The sequence below is a fragment of the Protopterus annectens genome, chromosome 8.part0, assembly GCF_019279795.1.
Source record: "Protopterus annectens isolate FY-2018-M chromosome 8.part0, PAN1.0, whole genome shotgun sequence".
Taxonomy (NCBI): domain Eukaryota; kingdom Metazoa; phylum Chordata; order Ceratodontiformes; family Protopteridae; genus Protopterus; species Protopterus annectens.
This window is the reverse complement of record NC_056741.1, coordinates 1,501,817,435-1,501,838,772: the sequence shown is the minus strand read 5'-3', so window position 1 is coordinate 1,501,838,772 and position 21,338 is coordinate 1,501,817,435. Positions and strand designations below refer to the sequence as shown.

Sequence of the window (21,338 nt, the reverse complement as noted above, 5' to 3'; positions counted from 1 at the left end):
GTCTTGTGTAGAGCCAGTGTATCTGGTGAAAGCGCTTAGTCCAAGTGTTTTTTGCTGTTTCGTGGTGGAATAAATTATCTATTTTATTTATTTTACTCGCAGTGTGTCTTGGTTTTTGCCTACACTTGCAACGGGTTCTTGGTTTGTGTCTCATTGCCGTTTTACTTGGACACTGTGGTCGACATTTACTATTCACTTCGTGGATTCCTGTATTGGAGTCAGTATTTCTTTTGTGACTCATTCTGTCAAAATAGTCGTGTTGGTCAAATATAACTGCACCCCCACCCTTATCAGGTTTGCATACACGAACATTGTGAGATCGAAGGTGTGCTAAACATTCATTTTCTTTGGAACAATCAGGTGCATGGCAATATCTGGATCTACCTTTAACACTCCTGATATCCACCTCACAAATTTGTTCGAAAGTAGCCAATAATGGGTGTAGAGGTGGATTGAATGCACTCTGTACATGTAAACGGTTCGCCCCTTCAAGTTGAACCTCACCACCCATCATTAGTTGGAAATTAAGTTTCCTAGTGTACGTCATTACATCAATAATGGATGCAACAATAGCAAAACTTTGTTTAGGGACATAAGTTTGACCTTTAGATAACAGGTCAGCCATGTCAGTGGTTATAAGGAGATGAGAAAAATTAACGACTTTAAAGTCACCAGTAGAATTAAAACTAATCTCAGGTCCCACAGGTCGACCGTCAACACTTATGTCATTGTTACTCGGATTAATTAACACTGGAGTGGGTGAAGAAAGGGGTAAAGAAAGGGGTAGCTCAACATCAGCGTTTAGGCTTACTTTAGTACATACAATTTGAGTGGTACCCAATATTATCTGTTGGGTCTTCTCTGGTTGGTGTGATTCGACCATTGGCGCTTCTGTTTGGGTCTTGCGCCTAAAAAATTGTTATTATATTCATCCTGTGTACCACTATTATATCTAATATTACCATTATTCCTATTTTGGATGCGTTCACTCCTACGAAGTTCTACCAGTGGAAAATCTGCACTGTCAAGTGTTGACACATTTCCAATCTGCTCAATGTTAGGGTGAACTGCATCAATTTCGGTGTTACTGTTCTGAAGAAGTTTGCCTAAGAGGCAAACGAAAAGCGCTTCAAATAAACCTGTTTCTCTATTTTTATCTCAGTGGTGGTTACTGGTGAATTTACGTTTAAAGACATTTTTGAACAGCAGTTCCAGTGTATTTTGGCAGTTCGGTTTTTCACCTATCGGTTCACATTTTGGATTTATAGGTGGGGTGAAGCATTTGGAGATTTCCTACATCTCTGTTAATAAGGTCCATGATGTGATGGCTTAGTGGTTAACTAGTGTGACTAAAGTGTACAGGGTCCTGGATTCAAGACACGCAAAGGCTGTTTATTTCCCTTGGGCCAATAGCTTAGTACCTACCTATGAATCTACAACTTTCTTGGGTGGCGTAAACCAGGGAACCTTGTTGGCTATGCCTACTTAGGCCCTTGGGCCAATAGCCTAGTACCTACCTAGGATGATTCATTCCATGGCCTTGCAGATAAAGGCTGGTCATGCTAATGGACCTATAGTTCCTGGGGTCTGTGGATGAACCCCATTTGTGCAAAGGGATAACAGTAGCAGTTTCCCATTCTGTTAGAACAAAGCCAGTGCTTCGGCTGCGATTGAAAAGAGTGCTCAATGGTGATGCTAATTCCTGTTTTAACCCATATAGAACACAGTCCGGGATGCTGTCTGGTCCCTCGGAGTCTGTTTTTGGCCTTTAAGAGGATACTTAAGACTTTCTCTTTGAAGATACTAGGCGAGTGATAGGTGTTAGGGATGCTTTGGGTACACATGGCGGGGACAGGGGAGTGAAGTTTTCACTGAACCTATCAGCCAGCAGGTTTGCTTTGTCCACAGGTTCTATACATGTAGTACCATTAACTACGAGTTCAGCGCAAATCTAGGCCTTACCTTTGAGGTTATGGACATTACTAAAGAACATCTTGTGGTTATCCTTAGTTAGGGAAACTAATTTGGATTCATAGTTAGCTTTGGAGGACTTCACTAGGAGTCTTATTTGCTTGTTTAACTCTTAAAATGCAGGACAGCCTGGAAGTTCTGTATACGTAATTCATCTCAGACTCCTGATGGGTGATCTAGGTCTGTCTCATGTACCACACTATTACAGATACAATGCTCCATCTCCTACATCTCAGCAAATCAAACAGCATGACTAACTAGTACCACAAAAGTACAGTTTTGTACCTACCATAAATGTAGATGTTCGAGTGCTAATACAGCTGCAATCATAACAGATGGGTTCTCCTGCCATCAGGCGGGTCCTCGGTTGGCCGAATTCCTAAATTCTAGGTCCGGCGTCTGTTGTCGTCGCTTCTTCCCTGACGTCAGTGCGACAGTGGTATAAAAGAACCAGCCGATGCCATTTTCTTCAGTTTTTCTTGCTCCAGATGTCAGGTGCCCCCAGAAGGAAGGCAATACATAAAATTATGTAATAATGCAATGCAATATAATCAAAAAACAGTAGTTGCAAGCAAATACACCATAAAAGAATACCCCTAGAGGGGAAGGAGGGAAGGAAACCTGGACTGCAGCTGTATTAGCACTCGAACATCTACATTTATGGTAGGTACAAAACTGTACTATGTTCATCGTGCATACAGCTGCAGTCATAACAGATGGGTAGAATCCCAAAGCTAAGAAAGGGGTGGTAGGCACTAGGTGGAACTAGGAGGAGCCAAAATGCCCTGCAAGACTTCAGTGGCAAAGCCTGCTCTATATTTGGAGTATAATGGTAGGTTGTAGTGCTTGGAGAAGGTATGCACAGAACTCCAAGTGGCTGCTTCCAAAATATCCTTGGTAGGAACTCCTCTGAGGAAGGCTGCAGAGGTGGCTGTGGCCCTGGTGGAATGAGTTCTAATGCCTGTAGGTACAGTCTTGCCATGAAAGGAATAGCAAATGCGTATGCAGTGGGCTATCCATTTTGAGATAGTCTGTTTGGAAATTGGCTTTCCTTGAGCTCCTACCGCATAGGCCACAAAGAGCGGTTCTGATTTTCTGAAAGGTTTTGTTCTGTCCAAATAATAATGCAGTTGCCTGTGGATGTCCAAGGAATGTAGTAATCTCTCCCCTTTGTTTTGAGGATTAGGATAAAAAGTAGGTAAATGTATGGCCTGATTTAAAGCTACCCTGGATACCACTTTAGGCATAAAGGACGGGTTGGTTCGTAAGGAAACTCTGTCCTGATGGAAGATGATGAAAGGTTGGACAGCCATGAGAGCCTGTAGTTCTGAAACTCTACAAGCTGAGGTGATAGCCAGAAGGAAAGCTGTTTTCCAGGACAAATATTGCAAATCTGATGAGGCAGCTGGCTCAAAAGGAGGCAAAGTCAGTTTTTCCAGAATGAAATTAAGATCCCAAGCAGGTATTGGTTGTTTCCTTGGAGGTCTTAAATTCTTAGCCCCTCTGAGGAACTGTCTTAGAGGGTGAGAGAATAAAGGTGGATCAGTGTTGTATTCTGCAGAAATGGCTGAGGCATGGATTTTGATGGAGGAGAACGAAAGTCCACTGCTTAGTAGTTCAGCCAAATATTGTAGTATTTGAGGTAAATTCAGTTTTCCAGGGTTCTGGCCCTTTTTCTCATTCCAGACACAAAAACGTTTCCATTTTGCGGAGTAAGCTTTTCTAGTCGATGGCCTTCTGGCCTCCAAAATGACATCCTGCACCTCCTTGGAGAGTAGGGCCTGCTGTGATGCTAAGGAATCTTCCATGCGGCTAGATTGAGTGTTTTTAACTGACTGTGAAAAGTTTTGAAGCTGTGCTGAGTCAGAAGAAGAGGCATTAGAGGCAGGGTCCATGGTGGGGAAGGTGTCAGGCTCCTCAGGAGTGGGTAACAGTGTTGCCTTGGCCAGTCCGGAGCAATGAGGATCATCTTTGGTCTGTCTGCTCTGGTCTTCAATAGGACTTTGGGCAGCAGAGGAAGAGGCAGAAAGGCATAAACTGTCATTGATGTCCAACTGAAAGAGAGAGCGTCCACTCTCCAGGCCTTTGGATGGAAGATCCTTGAGCAGAATTTGGTCAATTGATGATTTTTGTGGGAGGCAAAGAGATCTATGTCTGGCCTTCCCCATTCTTGGATTATTTCTGTAAAAACTTTTGGATGCAATTTCCATTCGTGTGGATCTGTCATATTCCTGCTTAGGTTGTCTGCCAGCGTGTTTTCCTTGCCTGGCAAGTACTGTGCTTGCAGTTCCATTTGTAAGTCCATGGCCATGTTCCAAAGTGACATGGCCAGTCTGCATAGGGGATAAGAATGTGTTCCTCCCTGCTTGTTTATGTACCACATAACTGTGGTGTTGTCCGTTCTTATCAATAGTTGACCTGGTTGCAGAAGGTCCTTGAAAGCTATAATAGCATTTATTACTGCTAGCATTTCCTTTTGATTGATGTGAAGGTGCTTTTCTTTTTGGGACCATTTGCCCTGAATGCACCGGTCTGTCATGTGCGCCCCCCAGGCATAGTCCAAGGCGTCTGTTGTGATGACTTGATTTGCTTGAGGCTTGCTGAATGGAAGACCTGTGTTTGCTTGACATGCTTGAGTCCACCACAGAAATTCCTTTTGTAGACATGGAATTAGTGGTATTATTGTTTCCAAACTGTGGCTGTGTTGAGACTATATGTTTTTTTAGGTACCATTGTAGTTTTGTCATATGCAGCTTTGCACATGGGATTAGTAAGATGCAAGATGCCATGAATCCCAGAGCCTGCAGGATTTTCCTTGCAGTCAGCCTGGTGCAATTTGCCAGTGTTCTGAAATATTGAATTAGTTGCCCCTGCTTCTCTGGCGTGAGGTAAGCCATCTGAGTGTTTGTGTCCAAATTGGCACCCAGGAAAATTATCTTCCGAGAGGGTATTAGCCTTGATTTCTCTTTGTTGACTGTGTATCCCAGAGAGTTTAATAACATTATTACATAAGCCAGATGTTTCAGAAGAATGTGCTTGCTGTCCCCTTGGATCAGGCAGTCGTCCAAATAAGGGTATATTTGTATCCCTTGAAGTCTGCAGTAGGCAATTACTGATGCCAGGCATTTCGTGAATACTCTGGGCGCAGTAGATAAGCCAAAGGGCAATGCAGATAATTGATAATGGGTTGAACCTGCAAGAAATCTGAGGTATCTTCTGCAATTTTGTCTGATTGGGACATGCAGGTATGCCTCCTTGAGGTCCAATGTTACCAGCCAAGACTCCTTGCCCAGCATGGGAAGAAGTTGCTGTAGAGTGAGCATCTTGAATTTTGGTACGAGTAGGAATGTGTTTAGTATGGAAAGATCCAAAATAGGTCTCCAATCTTTTCCCTTCCTTGGCACCAGAAATAGCCTGGAATAAAAACCTTGACCTTGTTCGTGTGTAGGTACCTCTTGAATAGCTTTCATGTTTATAAGATCTGAAATTTGCTTTTGTGCCTCTGCCCTTTGATTGTGTGGCAGGTTTGGCATGCCTCTCATTTTTGGAAGGGTATGAAAATGGAATTTGTAGCCTCTGTTTATAATGTCCAGGATCCATTTGTCCTTTGTGACAACATGCCAATTTTTTAAGAATAGTGCCAGCTTTCCTCCTAAGGGGGCTGCCATTTGAGACCTGGTTGGCATGCAAAGGGGAAAGTCATTGGGTTTGCTTTCTGAAAGATTGCGAGTTGTCCTCACCACCTCTTTGTGTAGGAGCTTGCCATTGTCTGCCTCTATATGATCCTTGGGATTGTCCTCTGCCCCTCGAGCGTCTGTATCTGCCTCTTTGGGGTCTGTCTGTGGCAGGAAAGGACCAGTTTTTGGAAGGCCAATTTCTACTAAAACGGGGGGGGGGGGTTGAACCTGCAGAAATTATTTCACAGTTTGCATTGATTTAGCCTTTTCCTCCATTTTCCGTAATACTTCCTCAGCATTTGCCCCAAACAGTGCATCCTTTTGAAGATGGGCGTCTAGTAATTTAGCTTTGACATGATCAGGCAAGGCTTGTTCCTTGAGCCAGGCATGCCTACGTATGGCTGAGCCTGTAACAGCAGCTCTACATGAGGCCTCTAGAGCATCAAAACCACATTGTAAGGTATGTTTACCCACTTCTGCACTATGCATCAAATCCTGCAATTCCTTCAAGTCTGGTTGCTCCGGTTGTGACATTTTACTTTTCAATTGAGATAACAGGACCTGTTGGTATTTTAGCATATGAAACTGACAGTTTAAGGCCCTCATGGATAAGGTAGCAGAGGTATATACCTTTTTCCCCACCTTTCTAAAGATCTTGAATCTCTCTCGGAAGGCAATGGATTTTTGGCAATGGAGGCCTTAACTCCCTTGGGCCCCTGTGAGATGGATTCTAGGTCAGCAGCATGGCTTTTGTATAGAAATTGGTGCGAGTCAGGAACCCTGTAGTACCTGTCAGGCTTAACTGGAGCTGGAGGTAGAGAGTCCGGGTTAAGGCAGGCCTCCGAGTAAACATCATCTAGGATGTCCAAGACAGGAGGTATAGCCAGAGGCCTGTGCTGGGGTAACAAAAGAAATTCCCTGAGCCTTTTCTTGGAATCTGAATAATCCTGGCCTTCCCAGTGGAAGTGTTCCCTTAAGGTATGCAAAGTTTCCCCAAATGAGTAATCCTCAGGGGGGGTATACAGAAGGAATAGACTCCTCTGCATCAGAGTCTTCAAAAGGGGAGTAAGACTGTTCCTGATCATCAGAGTGTTCTGAAATAATGGAGCCCTGATCCGAGAGGGGGAATCTTCCTCCACTCTGGGCCTTTTGTCCGGAGGTGGCTGAGAACCTCTGATTAGAGTAATTAAATCCTCAGCCATTTTAAGCATCTGTTTCTTAGGCATGGGGCCTGGAGATGGGCCCTGTGTAGCTGGTCTCTTAGGGTGCATGGTTGCTTTAGACTTGGTGAAAGCCTTGATGGAGAAAGAAGAGGAAGGTCTGAAGACACCTTGAGTGGAGGTGGACCTGTCCACATTCTGTGTTTCAACGTCAAGAGTGGCTTCGGTATCTGTTGTCGGGGTGTGGGCCGAGGAGCCTGCGACCTCGGGTACAGGAGACACCGCCAAAGATGTGTCGTCAGTAATCAGGGGCTGCGTAGGCGCCTCGCTGAGAACCGGACCACGTGTAGTCAGCTTTGGCGTGGTGTCGGTAGAGGCCGCGGACCTCGAGTGTCGGTCCTTGTCTTTGCGTTTTTTAGACAAAACCGGAGTCGGAGTATCAGACGACATAGTATAGTTAAATGCTTTTCCAAAAAAATGCTGGGCGAACTCCGCCCGACGCTTAGTGCGTTTGTTGAATGTAGCACAAAAGCGACAGACCGAGACGTCGTGGTCTGGGCCTAAACAAGGTATACAGAGGGAATGGAAATCCTTATGCGGTATTTGCTTCCCACAAGAAATACAATTATTAACTTTGCCTGACATCGGTCTGAGGCAAGAAAAGTTTCCCCAGCGGGGTACTTAGCTTTTAAGAAGACTTTGTTTCCAAATTTTTCGTAATCTCAGGAGCTGGCCAACCGGCACTTGCGAACTGCTTCTGCTTCGGGCACCACGCTGCAAGAAAGACTGAAGAAAATGGCATCGGCTGGTTCTTTTATACCCCTGTCGCACTGACGTCAGGGAAGAAGCGACGACAACCGACGCTGGACCTAAACTTTGGAATTCGGCCAACCGAGGACCCGCCTGACAGCAAGAGAACCCATCTGTTATGACTGCAGCTGTATGCACGATGAACATCCAGACCCTTCAGTAAATCACATTCTGTTTATCTAGCGCCTCCACCCTCTCTGTAATACACTTCCTCTGCAGGTAAAAAATAATGTGATTTAATTTCCTCCTTCAAACTAAACCTTGATGACTGGATGGATACTCTCAAATTTAAAACAGGACTAATTGGCCTCTCTATCCTTGAGAAAACCAGTAAAGCCTAAAGGTGTGTATTGACAAGGTGCACACTGTCAATGAATTAACTCTGAAACTGTTATGAATCTTATGGTTTAAATTAAAGGAGAAAAATAGAGAAAGTTACACTATACTAAACACATTTTCTAAACTCTACACATCTCAAACTCATCTAGTTTGCTTGCATGTCTCCTGTACACACAGACTTTCACCTTTGTTTCTGTTCTCTGAAACGTCTTTATCCTGTCTATGTTCTTACAAAGAAGTAGAACAGAATACAACTCATTGCTCTAACCGACGTCTTACTTACTGGTTAGAAAGCGAGAGAGAAGCGTGTGTAGAAAAACACTAGCCCATGCAAAACTGCATTTTGTGAACATGGTGCATCTGGAGAGGTTTTCCCACTGTAAGCTTAGGTAGCCCTGATCAAAAGTATATGGGGGGGGGGGGTCAAGGCACACCTTAGAGTATCACAGGAAATACATAACATATACAGTACATACTACACATTATTAGCATTATTAAATGATTTACCAAATGGGGGGAAAAAAGTCTTCACCTCACTCTACAGTTCTTTGACACAGGTCCCTATTATTTCATTGACCATTCACATCATCGAAAGGCATTTCAGATGTCATTTTGTCGAACATGCTGTTCAAATCACTCTGAATGAAGTCTTACTACGGTAAGGATCAGAAATTTTGCCCTTTCTCCACTGTAGTGCAATCTTGGAATTGGTATATACAACTTGTGGGTAGGGGTGTGGGTTTGATGAAATGCCATTCAATGATGTGTATGTTCTATGAAATATAGACCCTTTTGACACAGTGACAATCGTAAGAAGTAAAGTTTCTCAAATACAAAAACTTCTAAAACAGTCCAATGCTCACTCTCTAGAAGAACTTTAAAATTTAAACTGGTGATGCCTTTTTGAGTACATTTCCCTAATGTATTAACATTCTATGCCAATTTCACACAGTGCTCGTTTACATTTAGTTCACCTGACAGTAGCACTCCTGATTAATATACTCTTACATTGTTACATGTGCAGCTCCCCAACCACTGTATCTCTTGATAGAGCAAATAATAATGGAAACAAACCTTTTACCACCACCATCCATTGATCATTAACCCCACGACCAACTACCCTATGCACTGCCAGTTATTGGGGCAAGGGTACACTAGGAGGGACAATCAGATGGGTAAAGGTTTTCTCTATTTTACACCATAACTCCACACATGTACCCAGCAAAATACCATGGAGAAACGTGCAATGGGCTGATAGCAAAGGACACCCCTGCTCACTTCTGCATGGGTGTTCCTTCCAAAACAGCCTTGACTCTGCTATTAAAACACAAATGGTGGCCCCTCCAGTTTCCAACAAGGAGACTGCTCCACCTAATGCCCTTCCCAAGTGCATGCAACCCTACGTAACCATAAGAGAGGCAACAGGACACATGCTGAACACTTCCTCTTCCATGCCTGGCAAATGCAGCACCGGGGCCGCTAATCAAACCCACCACACCTGACATACAGGGCTCCATCCTTCTGTGGAACAGAGTTAAGTTGCTTCGTACATTTACTTTACATTTAAGTAACATATCTCACAGGAAAGTGTGGAGAAAAAATAAATATATACAAGGTGTGTACACCAAGCTAAACTTCCATTTACACATCAATCTTCTCTACCTACTTTTACATATACGAGGCTAAAAACACATTCTTCTTTAGCAAGTCCTTGTCTTCCAAACTGACAAAGAACACAGACAGAGGCAGCTTGGGTTACAAACAAAAAAAAAAAAAAAAAACTTAGGGACTTGATGTTCCTGGCTCAGCATTCATCTTGGAATGGGAGAGTTGTGGCTCTGGCTCACCACTTGGATGGGCAGTTGTTGCACCAGCAGAGTATGCTTTTACCAAACACATCCAGCCTCTGTACAAATATAATGGCTGGGGAATTCTGTCCAAGATGCACTGAAAGGAGCCCAGAGTCAAAGGAAGTGCTGCAGGGAGGGGGGAGCTCCAAGGGGGAAAGTTGGGCCACTTCACCAACCTGAAAGCTGGTCTGTTCCCTATCACCCAACTGTCCCCATGCGAGAGCAAGTAGGCCAATTAAGTACCTAAGCAGGAACAAATGGGTCAGCTGGGAATTAATCAGGAAGGCTGGGTGTCAGAGTTAAGAGAACACAGACAAAGTTAACATAGCTTTATTAAGCTTAACATCAAATGGCAGTTGTGACAAGGCAGTTTACTATACTACTTGCAGTTATAGGTACCATACAAATGACAGGATGGTGCATTTCACAAATGTGCATTCTCCACAAAAAGTCCCAGAAATGACAAAGTTGTCATTAGCAGAACACAGTAGTGAGGTACATCCAAAACGTAGAATAAAGACATATTCCAAAGAGAATTGTACATGCTAACAAAAGCTTTGCTAAAGCCATACCAAGGTAGTATTACATACCATAAACGTTAGGAGAGACATGAATGCGAGACAGCAACAGAGCAGGGGACTCCTTATTGTTACTCCCGGATGCGACTAATGGCCTGGCAAGCAGGCACCTGTTGAGAAAGAGAGCTGTAGAATGGGGGAAAAATAAAGAAAAACAGTAAACAATAATGTGAAGATACAAACTATAAAACACACAAAACAATGAATGCACTTGAGCTGAGATTCATAAAGTATAAAGTCAGTATCTGTGGAGAAGAATTAGACTGGATACCGTTATGCTTAACCTTCGAACACTTGAAATATTAATCATATGGTGTCGAGCATATGACGTTCGACATTTCAAGCGTTCAAGGTTCTAATAGGAACCCTATACATATCTCTCTCTCTCTATATATATATATATATATATATATATATACATATATATATATATATATATATATATATATATATCTATACATATATATATCTATATACATATATATATATATATCTATATATCTATATACATATATATATATACATACATATATATATATATATATATATATATATATATATATATACACACACATACACACACACACATATATATACACACACACATATATATATATATATATATATATATATATATATATATATATATATATATATATATATATCTATATACATATATATATCTATATACATATATACATATACATATATATATACATATATATATATATCCATATACATATATATATCCATATACATATATATATATATATATATATATATATATATATATATATATATATATATATATATATATATATATATATATATATATATACACACATACATACATACATATATAAAATCGCTGTCTATATATTTTCTTTTGGCTGTTTCTATTAGGTTTGCCACAGCTAATAATCTGTTTCCATTTCTTCCTGTCCTCTGCATCTTGCTGTCACACCCACCACCTGCATGTCATCTCTCACCACATCCATAAACCTCATCTTAGGCCTTCCTCTTTTCCTCTTACCTGGCAGCTTCATCCTTAGCATCCTTTTCCCCAATATACTCAGCATCCCTTCTCAGCACCAGCTATGGTAAGAACAGAAAAGAAACATCATGTGAATCATCTAGAAATTGTCTTTGTTCCGGACTTTTCTTACTCTCGGGTCGATAATCTGTTTGTTTCCTATGAGAGAAGGATTTTGTTCTGTGAATAGTATCTGTGCTAATGTTCTGTCTGAATAGCATCTGAGCTACCTGTGGACACCCAGAGTATGGAGATTGGTTTTCGCCCTTGTTTTTAGGTTCGGGTATGACTAAGGCAAGAGTTATGCTCCAACTCAAAGTAGACTCAAATTTCTTTAAGCATAAATTAAGGATATGTTCTAAAGACAGACTGCCCTTGTGAAAAATGTAGATGGGACTGACTCACCATTACAGCTTGCAACTCAGATACTCTTATTAGAGGTCAGAGCAATAAACAAACACTGTTATCCAAGTTAAGATCTTCAAATTAGTCTGAAGAGCTGGTTCATACAAAAGTTTTTTTTCCCCAAGCACAGAGAGAAGCCACCTGTATTCTAGGCAGGTGGGTATGTAAAACGTTTTCAAAAACTGTTTTTGAGTTGAGGTATGGCAGAAAAGGTGATCCAAGGGGAGAAAAGGAGAGACGGCAGAAAGATGAATCTTATAGAAGATATTAAGACCAGTGGTAACCCTAACAAATACTCTAGAACCAGAGGCATCTGGGCCTAAAAAGGGTCCTGGTTCTTAGCATCACCAACCAGAAAATATTTTTTTAACGAAGTGCCTAAATGATATTAAAACCATCATCCAGGCAGTAAAATGAATTTTCACAATGGGATTCATCAAACAACTGTGTTTCATGTGAGGAAATCCACCCTGCTAGGAACTCTCTGGTAACTACCCTTAACTACCCTTGGCCATTTTCAAAAGAAGGGAGAAACTACTTTTGCCTGGGCCGAAAGTTACCACCACTGTCTTTGGGGGAGTCCTTCTGGATCTTAATAACAAGACTGGAAACTAGTGCAAAAGCACAAAGAAACATATCCATCCATGACAATGAAAAAATGTTTTTCTGGCCTACCTGCAACAAATCCTAGAGCAGAATTTGTTCTGTTTTGAAACAGTGCAAACGGATCTATTTGCAGTGTTCACCACTGCTGCATCAATTCCTGGAAAAACCCACCCTAATGCTGTTTCCGTTTCCATTTGTGGGAGGTTTGGCCTTGTCCTGCTCGGCTTCTCTGTTATAATTTTTTTTTCTAACAGAATAGATGAAGCCTGAAGAGCCAAACTGAGCTGATGTTACCTCCAATGCCTCCATGGCCAACCACTAACAGGAGTTCTTTAGGTCCTATCTCAATACTACAGCTGCATTCCAAAGTTTCTACTTGAAGTACAATGTTAGACAACTTCAACTGACAGGTCACACAAAAAATGACTCTCAGGCTACAATTTTAATATGGTCAACCTGTAATTAGTTTTAACATTGCTAGACTCCTTAACCAAATTACTCTGCCTTTTTAACACTGTAAATATCCAATATAATTTTACCTGTCATGTATTCACTAGCAGGTCTCAAACAATACCCATATGTTGCAACCGATGCCAAAACAAATATCAGAAAGAAATAATGCAGCATTTCACATGCCAATATGGTGTCTGCAGGGATGTAGGCTGGCAACAGAAAGAATAAGTTTATTGTCATCCTCCCAAATCATATGATTAGGGTTGGATCAAAGGACAAGAGAAATTCTTGAAATTTGTAAAGGCTGCCTTTTAAGAGACTAGCTTAGAGTTGCATAATATGCATGCCAAAAATTGAGAGAATCAGCTCCACAGAAACAGAAAATACACCCCTGGGATCACTTCATTGGCTCTTCTTGGCAGAGGCTCAGTTAATTAATGAATGGGGTGGCAAAAGCCGACACTCTGGCTAGGCTTATAAATGCCCTTGGGCAGATAGCCTAGTACCTACCTATGAACCAAACACATGACAAAAGGCATTTGCAGCACATGTGTGCTAAACTGCCTTGACTAGTTATGACAGTCAAATTGCCTATCTGCTGCTAAAGGAAAACACCTCAAAAGTAAAAAAAATAAATTACATTTTTTTCACTCTGTTTTCTGAACTATTTTAACACTTCAAAATCACTATGACTGCTTCTTATGGACTTTTAACATGCTTTCTGCAAAATGGCCGTCACTGGGGCTTGATATATCAGCATTATCTTATTTTTCTTCAAGCCTCTTTCCCATAATCCATTTCAAGTCTGCTTTATATGAGTCATGCTAGACAAAAGTAGTAGTGTATTCCCATGCCAATGGCATATAATAGATTATAATGGCTACTAGCTGCTAGTACAAGGGTCTAGGGAATTACTAAAGGGGAGGTGAATACTGCACAACGTGGCTGGGCTAATATATGCCTTCGGGCAGATAGCCCAGTACCAACTTATGAACCTATTAGTATCAGTCACAGTCTTCTTTTATACTGTCTGTAACAGAACTGCTTCATTTATTTCTTGAATGGTTCTCATCTGTGCATTTCTCAGGGCTTGCTTTACTATGCTAAGGAATCACACAGCTGCAACGTTTCAGGCCTTTGCTCAAAGTATCTTTTTGTATTCCAAGATGAACTGACAGCACCCTTTCCCAGTAAGTACATGACAAACAATAAATGAGGTAAATGTGCTGATACTTTACAATCTTTTCATTAAATGTCACAGACATCTTTATTACTTCATTCCAGTTATCTTAAAATATAAACTAATATAAACAACAAACATTTAAAGTTTTAAACTTGGCATATTTCAATATTGTGATGCCGCTTCTGTAAATTTGTCAAGAGGGGACAACTGCATTTGAACCACTGATTGACCTAATTGCTCTAGTCCGTTTTGCTATGAAAAGCATGGCTACACTGGAAGCAGCTGTGAATCAGGAACACTCCGGGCTCAGTCACAATTTTACTCAACCACAAGTCTTCTTCATTCCCTATAAACTGATCTCAGCCATCAGCAATTACAAAATGCACGAAGAAGTTTGTCACTTGTACATTTCTGCCTTTCCCTAGCGTAGGGCAGGAAAGCCCATCCCCCATTCTTTGCTATTGCATTCTTTCTGGTCTAATTGGTCTCTACCTAGCTGATGTACCTTCGACACAGTTAAAACAGTAGTTCCCTCTCCAGCTGATCCTCCCACACTGTGACATCACCATTAAGCCCTTTTCAGTCATTATAAAATCACAGTTTAAGTTGTTGTGGAACTCTATTCCATCGACTGCTTCAGTCCGGAGTCAAAACAGCATCGGATCATCTTTTCCCTAGCCAAACTGCAAGACAAGTCCCTTGGGAACGTTCTCCTTCAGCTAAAACTATTTTCGGTAAGAATGCATATAAATATCTGCTGCAAAAGCATTAATTTATTTGTCTGTTCTTTTTCAGCCGATGTTCCATTTACATTGCCCTTCTAATGTATTTGCTGCTAGAGATGTAGAGCCCTCTGCTCTGCCGGCGGCTCCATGAGCCATCAGCAAGTAACCAAATGTAAGAAAAAAAAAATCTTTTTTTCTTACATTTGTTTACTTGCTGATGGCTCATGAAGCTGCAAGCAGAGCAGAGGGCTGTACACTTCTAGCTGTAATAAGCCGATCGCTTACAGTATGTCGATCAGCTTATTACTGTGGAGTTAAAAAAAAAATTAAAAAAAACTAACTCCACAGTAATAAGCCGATCGACATACTGTAAGCGATCGGCGTATTACAGCTAGAGATGTACAGCCTTTGGCTCTGCCAGCAGCTCCATGAGCCTTCAGCAAGTAACCAAATGTAAGAAAAAAGCAAAAATAATTTTTTCTTACATTTGTTTTCTTGCTAAATGCTCATGGAGCTGCCTGCAGAGCACAGGGCTGTACATCTCTAGCTGTAATAAGCCGATAGCTTACAGTATGTAGATCGGCTTATTACTGTGGAGTTGGTTGTTTTTTTTTAACTGCACAGTAATAAGCCGATCTACATACTGTAAGCGATCGACTTATTACAGCTAGAGATGTACAGCCCTGTGTTATACTAGCTTTTGTTAGTTTGACAGACACACTACAAAATACCAAAATAGGATAACTTGCTGTGGTTGGGGACACCACAAGAATAGGCCCCCTGCAACCATAGAGTTCTCTGGTGCTTAAGTGCTCTTCCACTTTCCAATAGACACAATGGAAAACAGTTTCACACCTGCCTTGTTTACAGCAGCCTGAGCTCCTGACATCAGCAGGACAAACTACCCATACAAGATTGTCAGCAGCACCAGACTACAAATTTCTGTGCGTCTGTGATATCACATGTTGACAAATTCCACTGCAAGTTATGCGAGAAATTAAGCTTAAAAAGTACAAGTAGATTTCAGGTTCTTGCACAATACTGGAATCATACTGTAGGGAGAAAAGCAACCCAAGAGTCAAAATAAACTGTACGAGAAGGTGGAGTTTTCCTTTAAGCAGCAGCTAAACACTGCTAAGTAAACTCCAAGGGTAGCATTTTTTTATCTTTCCACGTCTGAAAAACCAACAATGCCTAGCAATTCTATATAAAACCCTGTAGTAAATTTGTAAAAAAAAAAAAAATTTTATATATATATATATATATATATATATATATATATATATATATATATAAAAACAAACATAATGCTACAACCTAGCTAGGCCTAAGTTGAAGATGAATAACGCCATGATTCTGACTCAATTGACTTGAGTAGTAGTTGTGATAAAGGCCCTGGAGCAGTGGCTGGGTACCACTTAAAATGAGTAGTCAATATAGATTCACTGATACTACAGGATGAATGACAGCATCATTTGATGCATAGCAACCAGACATCTAGCAGATGCTGGTTGCGGCCATTACAACAGCTTAGGACTGGAAGTTCACTAAACAGTGCTGGTATTAGAAATCCCCATCCCAACTCCTCCATGAATGATTAGTTTAAGCAAGGTGAACCTTTTAGCATATTCATTCCAGTAACGGACTTGTCCAACCATTAATGCCTCTTCTCAAAAGTCGAATATACATCAGGATTTGTTGGCACAAAACCTGCAGGTCTATTCTGATGAGTCATAAGCACCAGTCTCAAGTATGACTTTGATTCCCATTATCAAAACACTGCAAAACTGAAAGCTGTACTGAAAGAATTAAAAATCAAGACCTCTGACCTATACCTCTTTAGCAAGTTCTCTACTTCCGATATCCTCCTCCTCCCCATATACTTTAGTTCCCAAGTGGCTGTAGTATTAAAAAGACCCACAGTGCCCATTTAATTTTTTTTAACCAACTTAGCGAAGCCTACTTGGTACAGACTTAGAGCAACAATGATCCCTTCACTTTGTCTCTTATACATACATTCACTCCACCAGTGCATAGTACTGTTTCCATATTGCCTGGAGGTAAATATGATTAAGGTGTACATTAATCTGTCAAGTTTAGCAATACTCAACTCAACTGCTGTTTGTCTATGCTTATTCTTCATGAAGAGTAATGCAATCCCATATGCATCCGTTACATAGCCCCTCCAATGAAGTATCACTCCTCACTCTTTGCTCAATATTCCTTACCTCTTTAATTCCATATGAAGAACTCCCCTTCCTAGACTGCAACTTACCATCAGGTCTCACTGAATGGGTACACTTTGAATCATTGTATCAGGCTAGACATGTTAACATTACTTGGGAATGTTATGCATTACATAATACATGTTGTAAGAAAAGGAAAAAAAAAAAACAAACTTAAAATGACTGACAACTTAAAGAACAAAAAAATGTCTGGTTCAGATGACAAGCCTGATGAACTATTTAAACTTCACAGAAAAAAAAAAAAAAAACTAGGCGACACCCTTGTAAAAGTTGCAAAATGTATGGATACAACATCTTAAGCATCCTAACTAATGGCACAGAAGCATTATGGACTTGATTTACAAAAATATCATCCAATAGTCCCCTCAGACAGTTCCTGCAAGATCTTCCAAGTATGCAGGTAGACAATCAAAGGTCACCTGTGGGTGAAGACTCCAATAACTCAAATCCATCCTGGCCATATACAGGGAAGTATTCGCCAGGACAACCCAAAATGCCAATACAGGATTACCGAGAGTCCCAAGTATTTACAGCAATCCCTTCAACTAAATAATTGTATTTCTAAAAAACAAAATGAAGTTCCAAATCGCCTTTTACAGGTTTTATTGCAATAAGGACTTTTGTCCTTGGAGACGTTTTCATATCCAGTTCTTGCATCTCTGAATGATGCAAGTCTACAAGGATGAACGTGCTTATCTTAATAAACCCTATAAAAGGAATGCTCTGGACTCAAGTCTCTCTTGATGGAGAAGGAATTAGAACTGGATTTATTTTGTTGTTAGAAATAAAATTTAATAGAAGGGACTGCTCTAAATACTTGCACTCTCGACAAGCCTGTGTTGGAATTTGAGCATGTGATAAGGATATTACTGAACATAATGCACTGGTTAAAGACACCTTGTTTACTCCAGTATGAGTCCGGAAAAGGCACTTCATCATACACTGTTATAACACATACTGATCAGTGCACATTAAGGAAGACTGCATTCGCTTATCATGAACTCTCTCTCTCTCTCTTTCTCTGGTTCTACAGAAGAAAGCTATTGGGAAATTACAAACGGATACACCACCAAAGAACTTATTCACATTGAGTTTGATAACATACATGGCTGCAGGGGAGTGCAACAGCTCAATAATTAGAAAACCATTTTCCCAGTAAAGTCAGATAGTTTTGTGACCATCTCACAAAACAGCAGAAACTCGAATGAGAAACAGTTTTGCAGCTATTTTGGGAGGGGCAATCCCGTGATTAATGCACACAGCCTCTGCTTTTTGCAAATATCAACTCTGGGACTGCACAGATTCTCCACATCTCATGTTACTTGTATACACATCTCCTGCTACTTATAAATACCAACTCAGAAATTACACACTCTCGGGGGGATAGCCAAGACAGTGAAATTTCGATCTTTAGTATCACACCACCAGTCTTTCTCAATAGTGATACATGGTAACACCACAGACAGGTTAAATATCCAACCAAATACCTTCATGCACCTCTAAAACTGGATATGCTTAGCATTTCATGGACTTTGTTAATGAAAGTGCACTGGAGCAAACTGTAAAGCTGCACACTAGAGGATCCAGTATCCTTGACCTGATCCTGACCAAACTAGCCTCTGCATGTACTCCACCTTGTATTTCTTCATCCCTAGTTAAAGCTGACGATGTCTGTCATCTTCTCTGTCAGCCCTAATGGTACAGCCCCATCACTAAAGGGGACCGTTTATAGGGACTTCACCAAGGCAAACCTACTTCAGCTTGTACAAGACCTATAAAAAATTCCCAATCACCTACAAATGGGCCCAACTGAAAGAGATGCAACATTCACCTCTGACTTTTACCAACACCTAAGTAGCTGCATAGAAACATCAGTACCTGTCCACCTTAAATATAATGGACTAAGGAAGACACTGCTCTGGTAGAACTCCTTATTTTTTGTTATGCAATCTAGGATGAAAATTTATAAGAAATCCCCACCGCCTTATCTCAAGACTGCACTGAAAAAAGCCAGCAAGAAACTTTAGTACTAAAAAATGTAAAGTAGTATGTGTGTGCAAGGTCACTACAAATACCAAATAAAACTACAAATCCTTCTTTGGTTATGTCAGGCAATTAAGGAATGATGTCCAAGATTGCACTGAACTCATCTACACTGAGATCACATTTTCTAATCCCATGGATATACAAACTTGGTGCTAAATTTATTCCACCTACACACTGTTGCCCCCAATATCCCTGAAATGTAGTTTCCCCTAAAATCACCTTGGAACAAGTCTTAAAATACCTATCAAAGTAATACTTCCATGGGACCAGACAACAAACCAAGCTGTATTTTTATAACTGCCAAGAATAAATTGAGGGGACTTCTAAGATGGCTGCACAAACAGCTTAACTCTAGTTCTCAGAGTGTTGAAACAGAAGCTCAACAGAGAAGGCCAGTAGAGTTTTGTGTTTACGGGTTAATTTCAGTAACTGGCTAGTAACTGTACTGCCAGGATGCCAGGAAAAAGAAATGCAGAGCACCTGGAAAAAATCAGTTTCAAAAAGTGAGGAAGAAACACTGACTGGGGAAAATTCTGCAGCTGTTCATTAAAAAGCAATGCAACCTCCAGACACTACTTTCAGTAACCTATAGGAAGATACAAGACAATTGCACACAGACCTGTTTAAAATGAATGAAACACTGATGGAGTATAATCAACACAAACAACATAACATCAGAAAAAAAATGGAAGAAGCTTTAAACAAACATTCAGATGAGGTGATAAAGCTGAAAAAAAAATCAGAGGCTAAAATGAAGAAAAGGCTGTCTGAATACAAGACTGCTCAGGAACACATGTTTGTAAACAGCAGAATTAGAAAACAGACCATGTAGGGAATACCTGAGATTTTCAGCTATGCCAGAGAAGCTGGAAGGAACAGACTGCATTAATTTTTTGAAAGCACAAATAAGCACCAGGATTGGTATTCCACAGCAGGAGTTGTTAGCTGAAAGGGCACATTGTGTCCATGCTCCAAACCTAGCTATGAGAAAGCAACCTAGATCTTTAATAGTAAAGAAGCAATTCTACCAGCAGAAGGAGTCTATTCTGACAGCACTGTTGCAGGAGGACAAGATACTAAAACTGGGAGATAGCAGAATGTTTGTAGAGAAACTACTACTCACTGTACACCAAACTACTACTCACTGTACACCAGTTTAACAGTATTTTAAGAGAAGGAGAAGTACCAATGTCCTGGAAGAAGGCGGTGGTAGCTGTAATACCTAAACAGGGTGAAGATGCATCAGATTCAGCCTTATACAGCCCCATTTCAATACTAAACAATGATTCTAATGTGTTTATGTCTCTAATGGCTAAAAGAATGGTAAAAGTGATGCCAAAATTTATGGTTCTAGGATCAATGCGGTTTTGTGGAGGCAAGCATTTAACATCAACAGAAAATTGATGATCCAGAAAGAAGCAGAACATAAGAAAATACCACTGTTGTTGGTGGGTCTTGATTCAGAGAAAGCATTTGACAGAATAAGATGGCAATTTATGAGCAGGACAATGGAAGCATTTGCATTCCCTGATAAAATTACAAGGTTGATTAGGATATACATGAGGGATCGGAAGCAAAAATTTAAGTGGCTGGGGTCCTCTCAACTTCTACTTGAGCAGAGGAACCAGGCAGGGGTGTCCTTTTTCCCCTTTGTGATTTGCATTACATTTAGAACCACTGGCGAAGGAAATAAAGGACTCAGAAATCCAAGGATAGAATTGGTGTGGTAGTCAAGAAAAACTGGCGCTATTGCAGATTATATTATTTTATACCCGATAAAACCATAAAGGAACATTACAGTAGTATGGAACATTTTGAGACAGTTTCAAATCTTTTCAGGATGGAAAATTAATGAAGCTAAAAAAAGGCAAAAGCAGGAAATTATGTACCCACACACTATTTGGTTCAACAATATCCATATTTATGGGAACATTATAAAAAGTAGTACTTAGGTGTATGGATTACAAATAATTCCAGTGTGGCAGCTATGGATATATGGGAAGAGACTAAAAAGATAATAAAAAACTGAGAAATAGAAGTTCTGTTCTATGGATACAGAAAATAAGATCCAAGTAGTTAAAATATTTTTAGTCCTATACTGAATATCAGGCATATTTTTATCCATTAATAAAGAGCTGAAAGATTTTATCTGGGAAGGCAAGACAGCAAGAGTCAAGTGGGATAAGACAATTCTTCCAACAGAACAAGGCAGATTGGTATTACCCAATTTGAAGGGGTATTTCAGAGCAACACAGT

At 40.5% G+C, this 21,338-nt stretch overlaps 1 protein-coding gene across 1 annotated transcript in view; it reads right to left on the bottom strand.

Moving 5' to 3' along the window:
- The window catches only part of SDHD (succinate dehydrogenase complex subunit D), a 389,192-nt gene that overhangs the window by 160,579 nt on the left and 207,275 nt on the right, over nucleotides 1–21,338 (bottom strand). Inside the window, exon 2 of the mRNA XM_044081087.1 lies at nucleotides 10,398–10,511. Coding sequence (XP_043937022.1) covers nucleotides 10,398–10,511 — 114 coding nt within the window. The remainder of the gene's footprint in view (nucleotides 1–10,397; nucleotides 10,512–21,338) is intronic.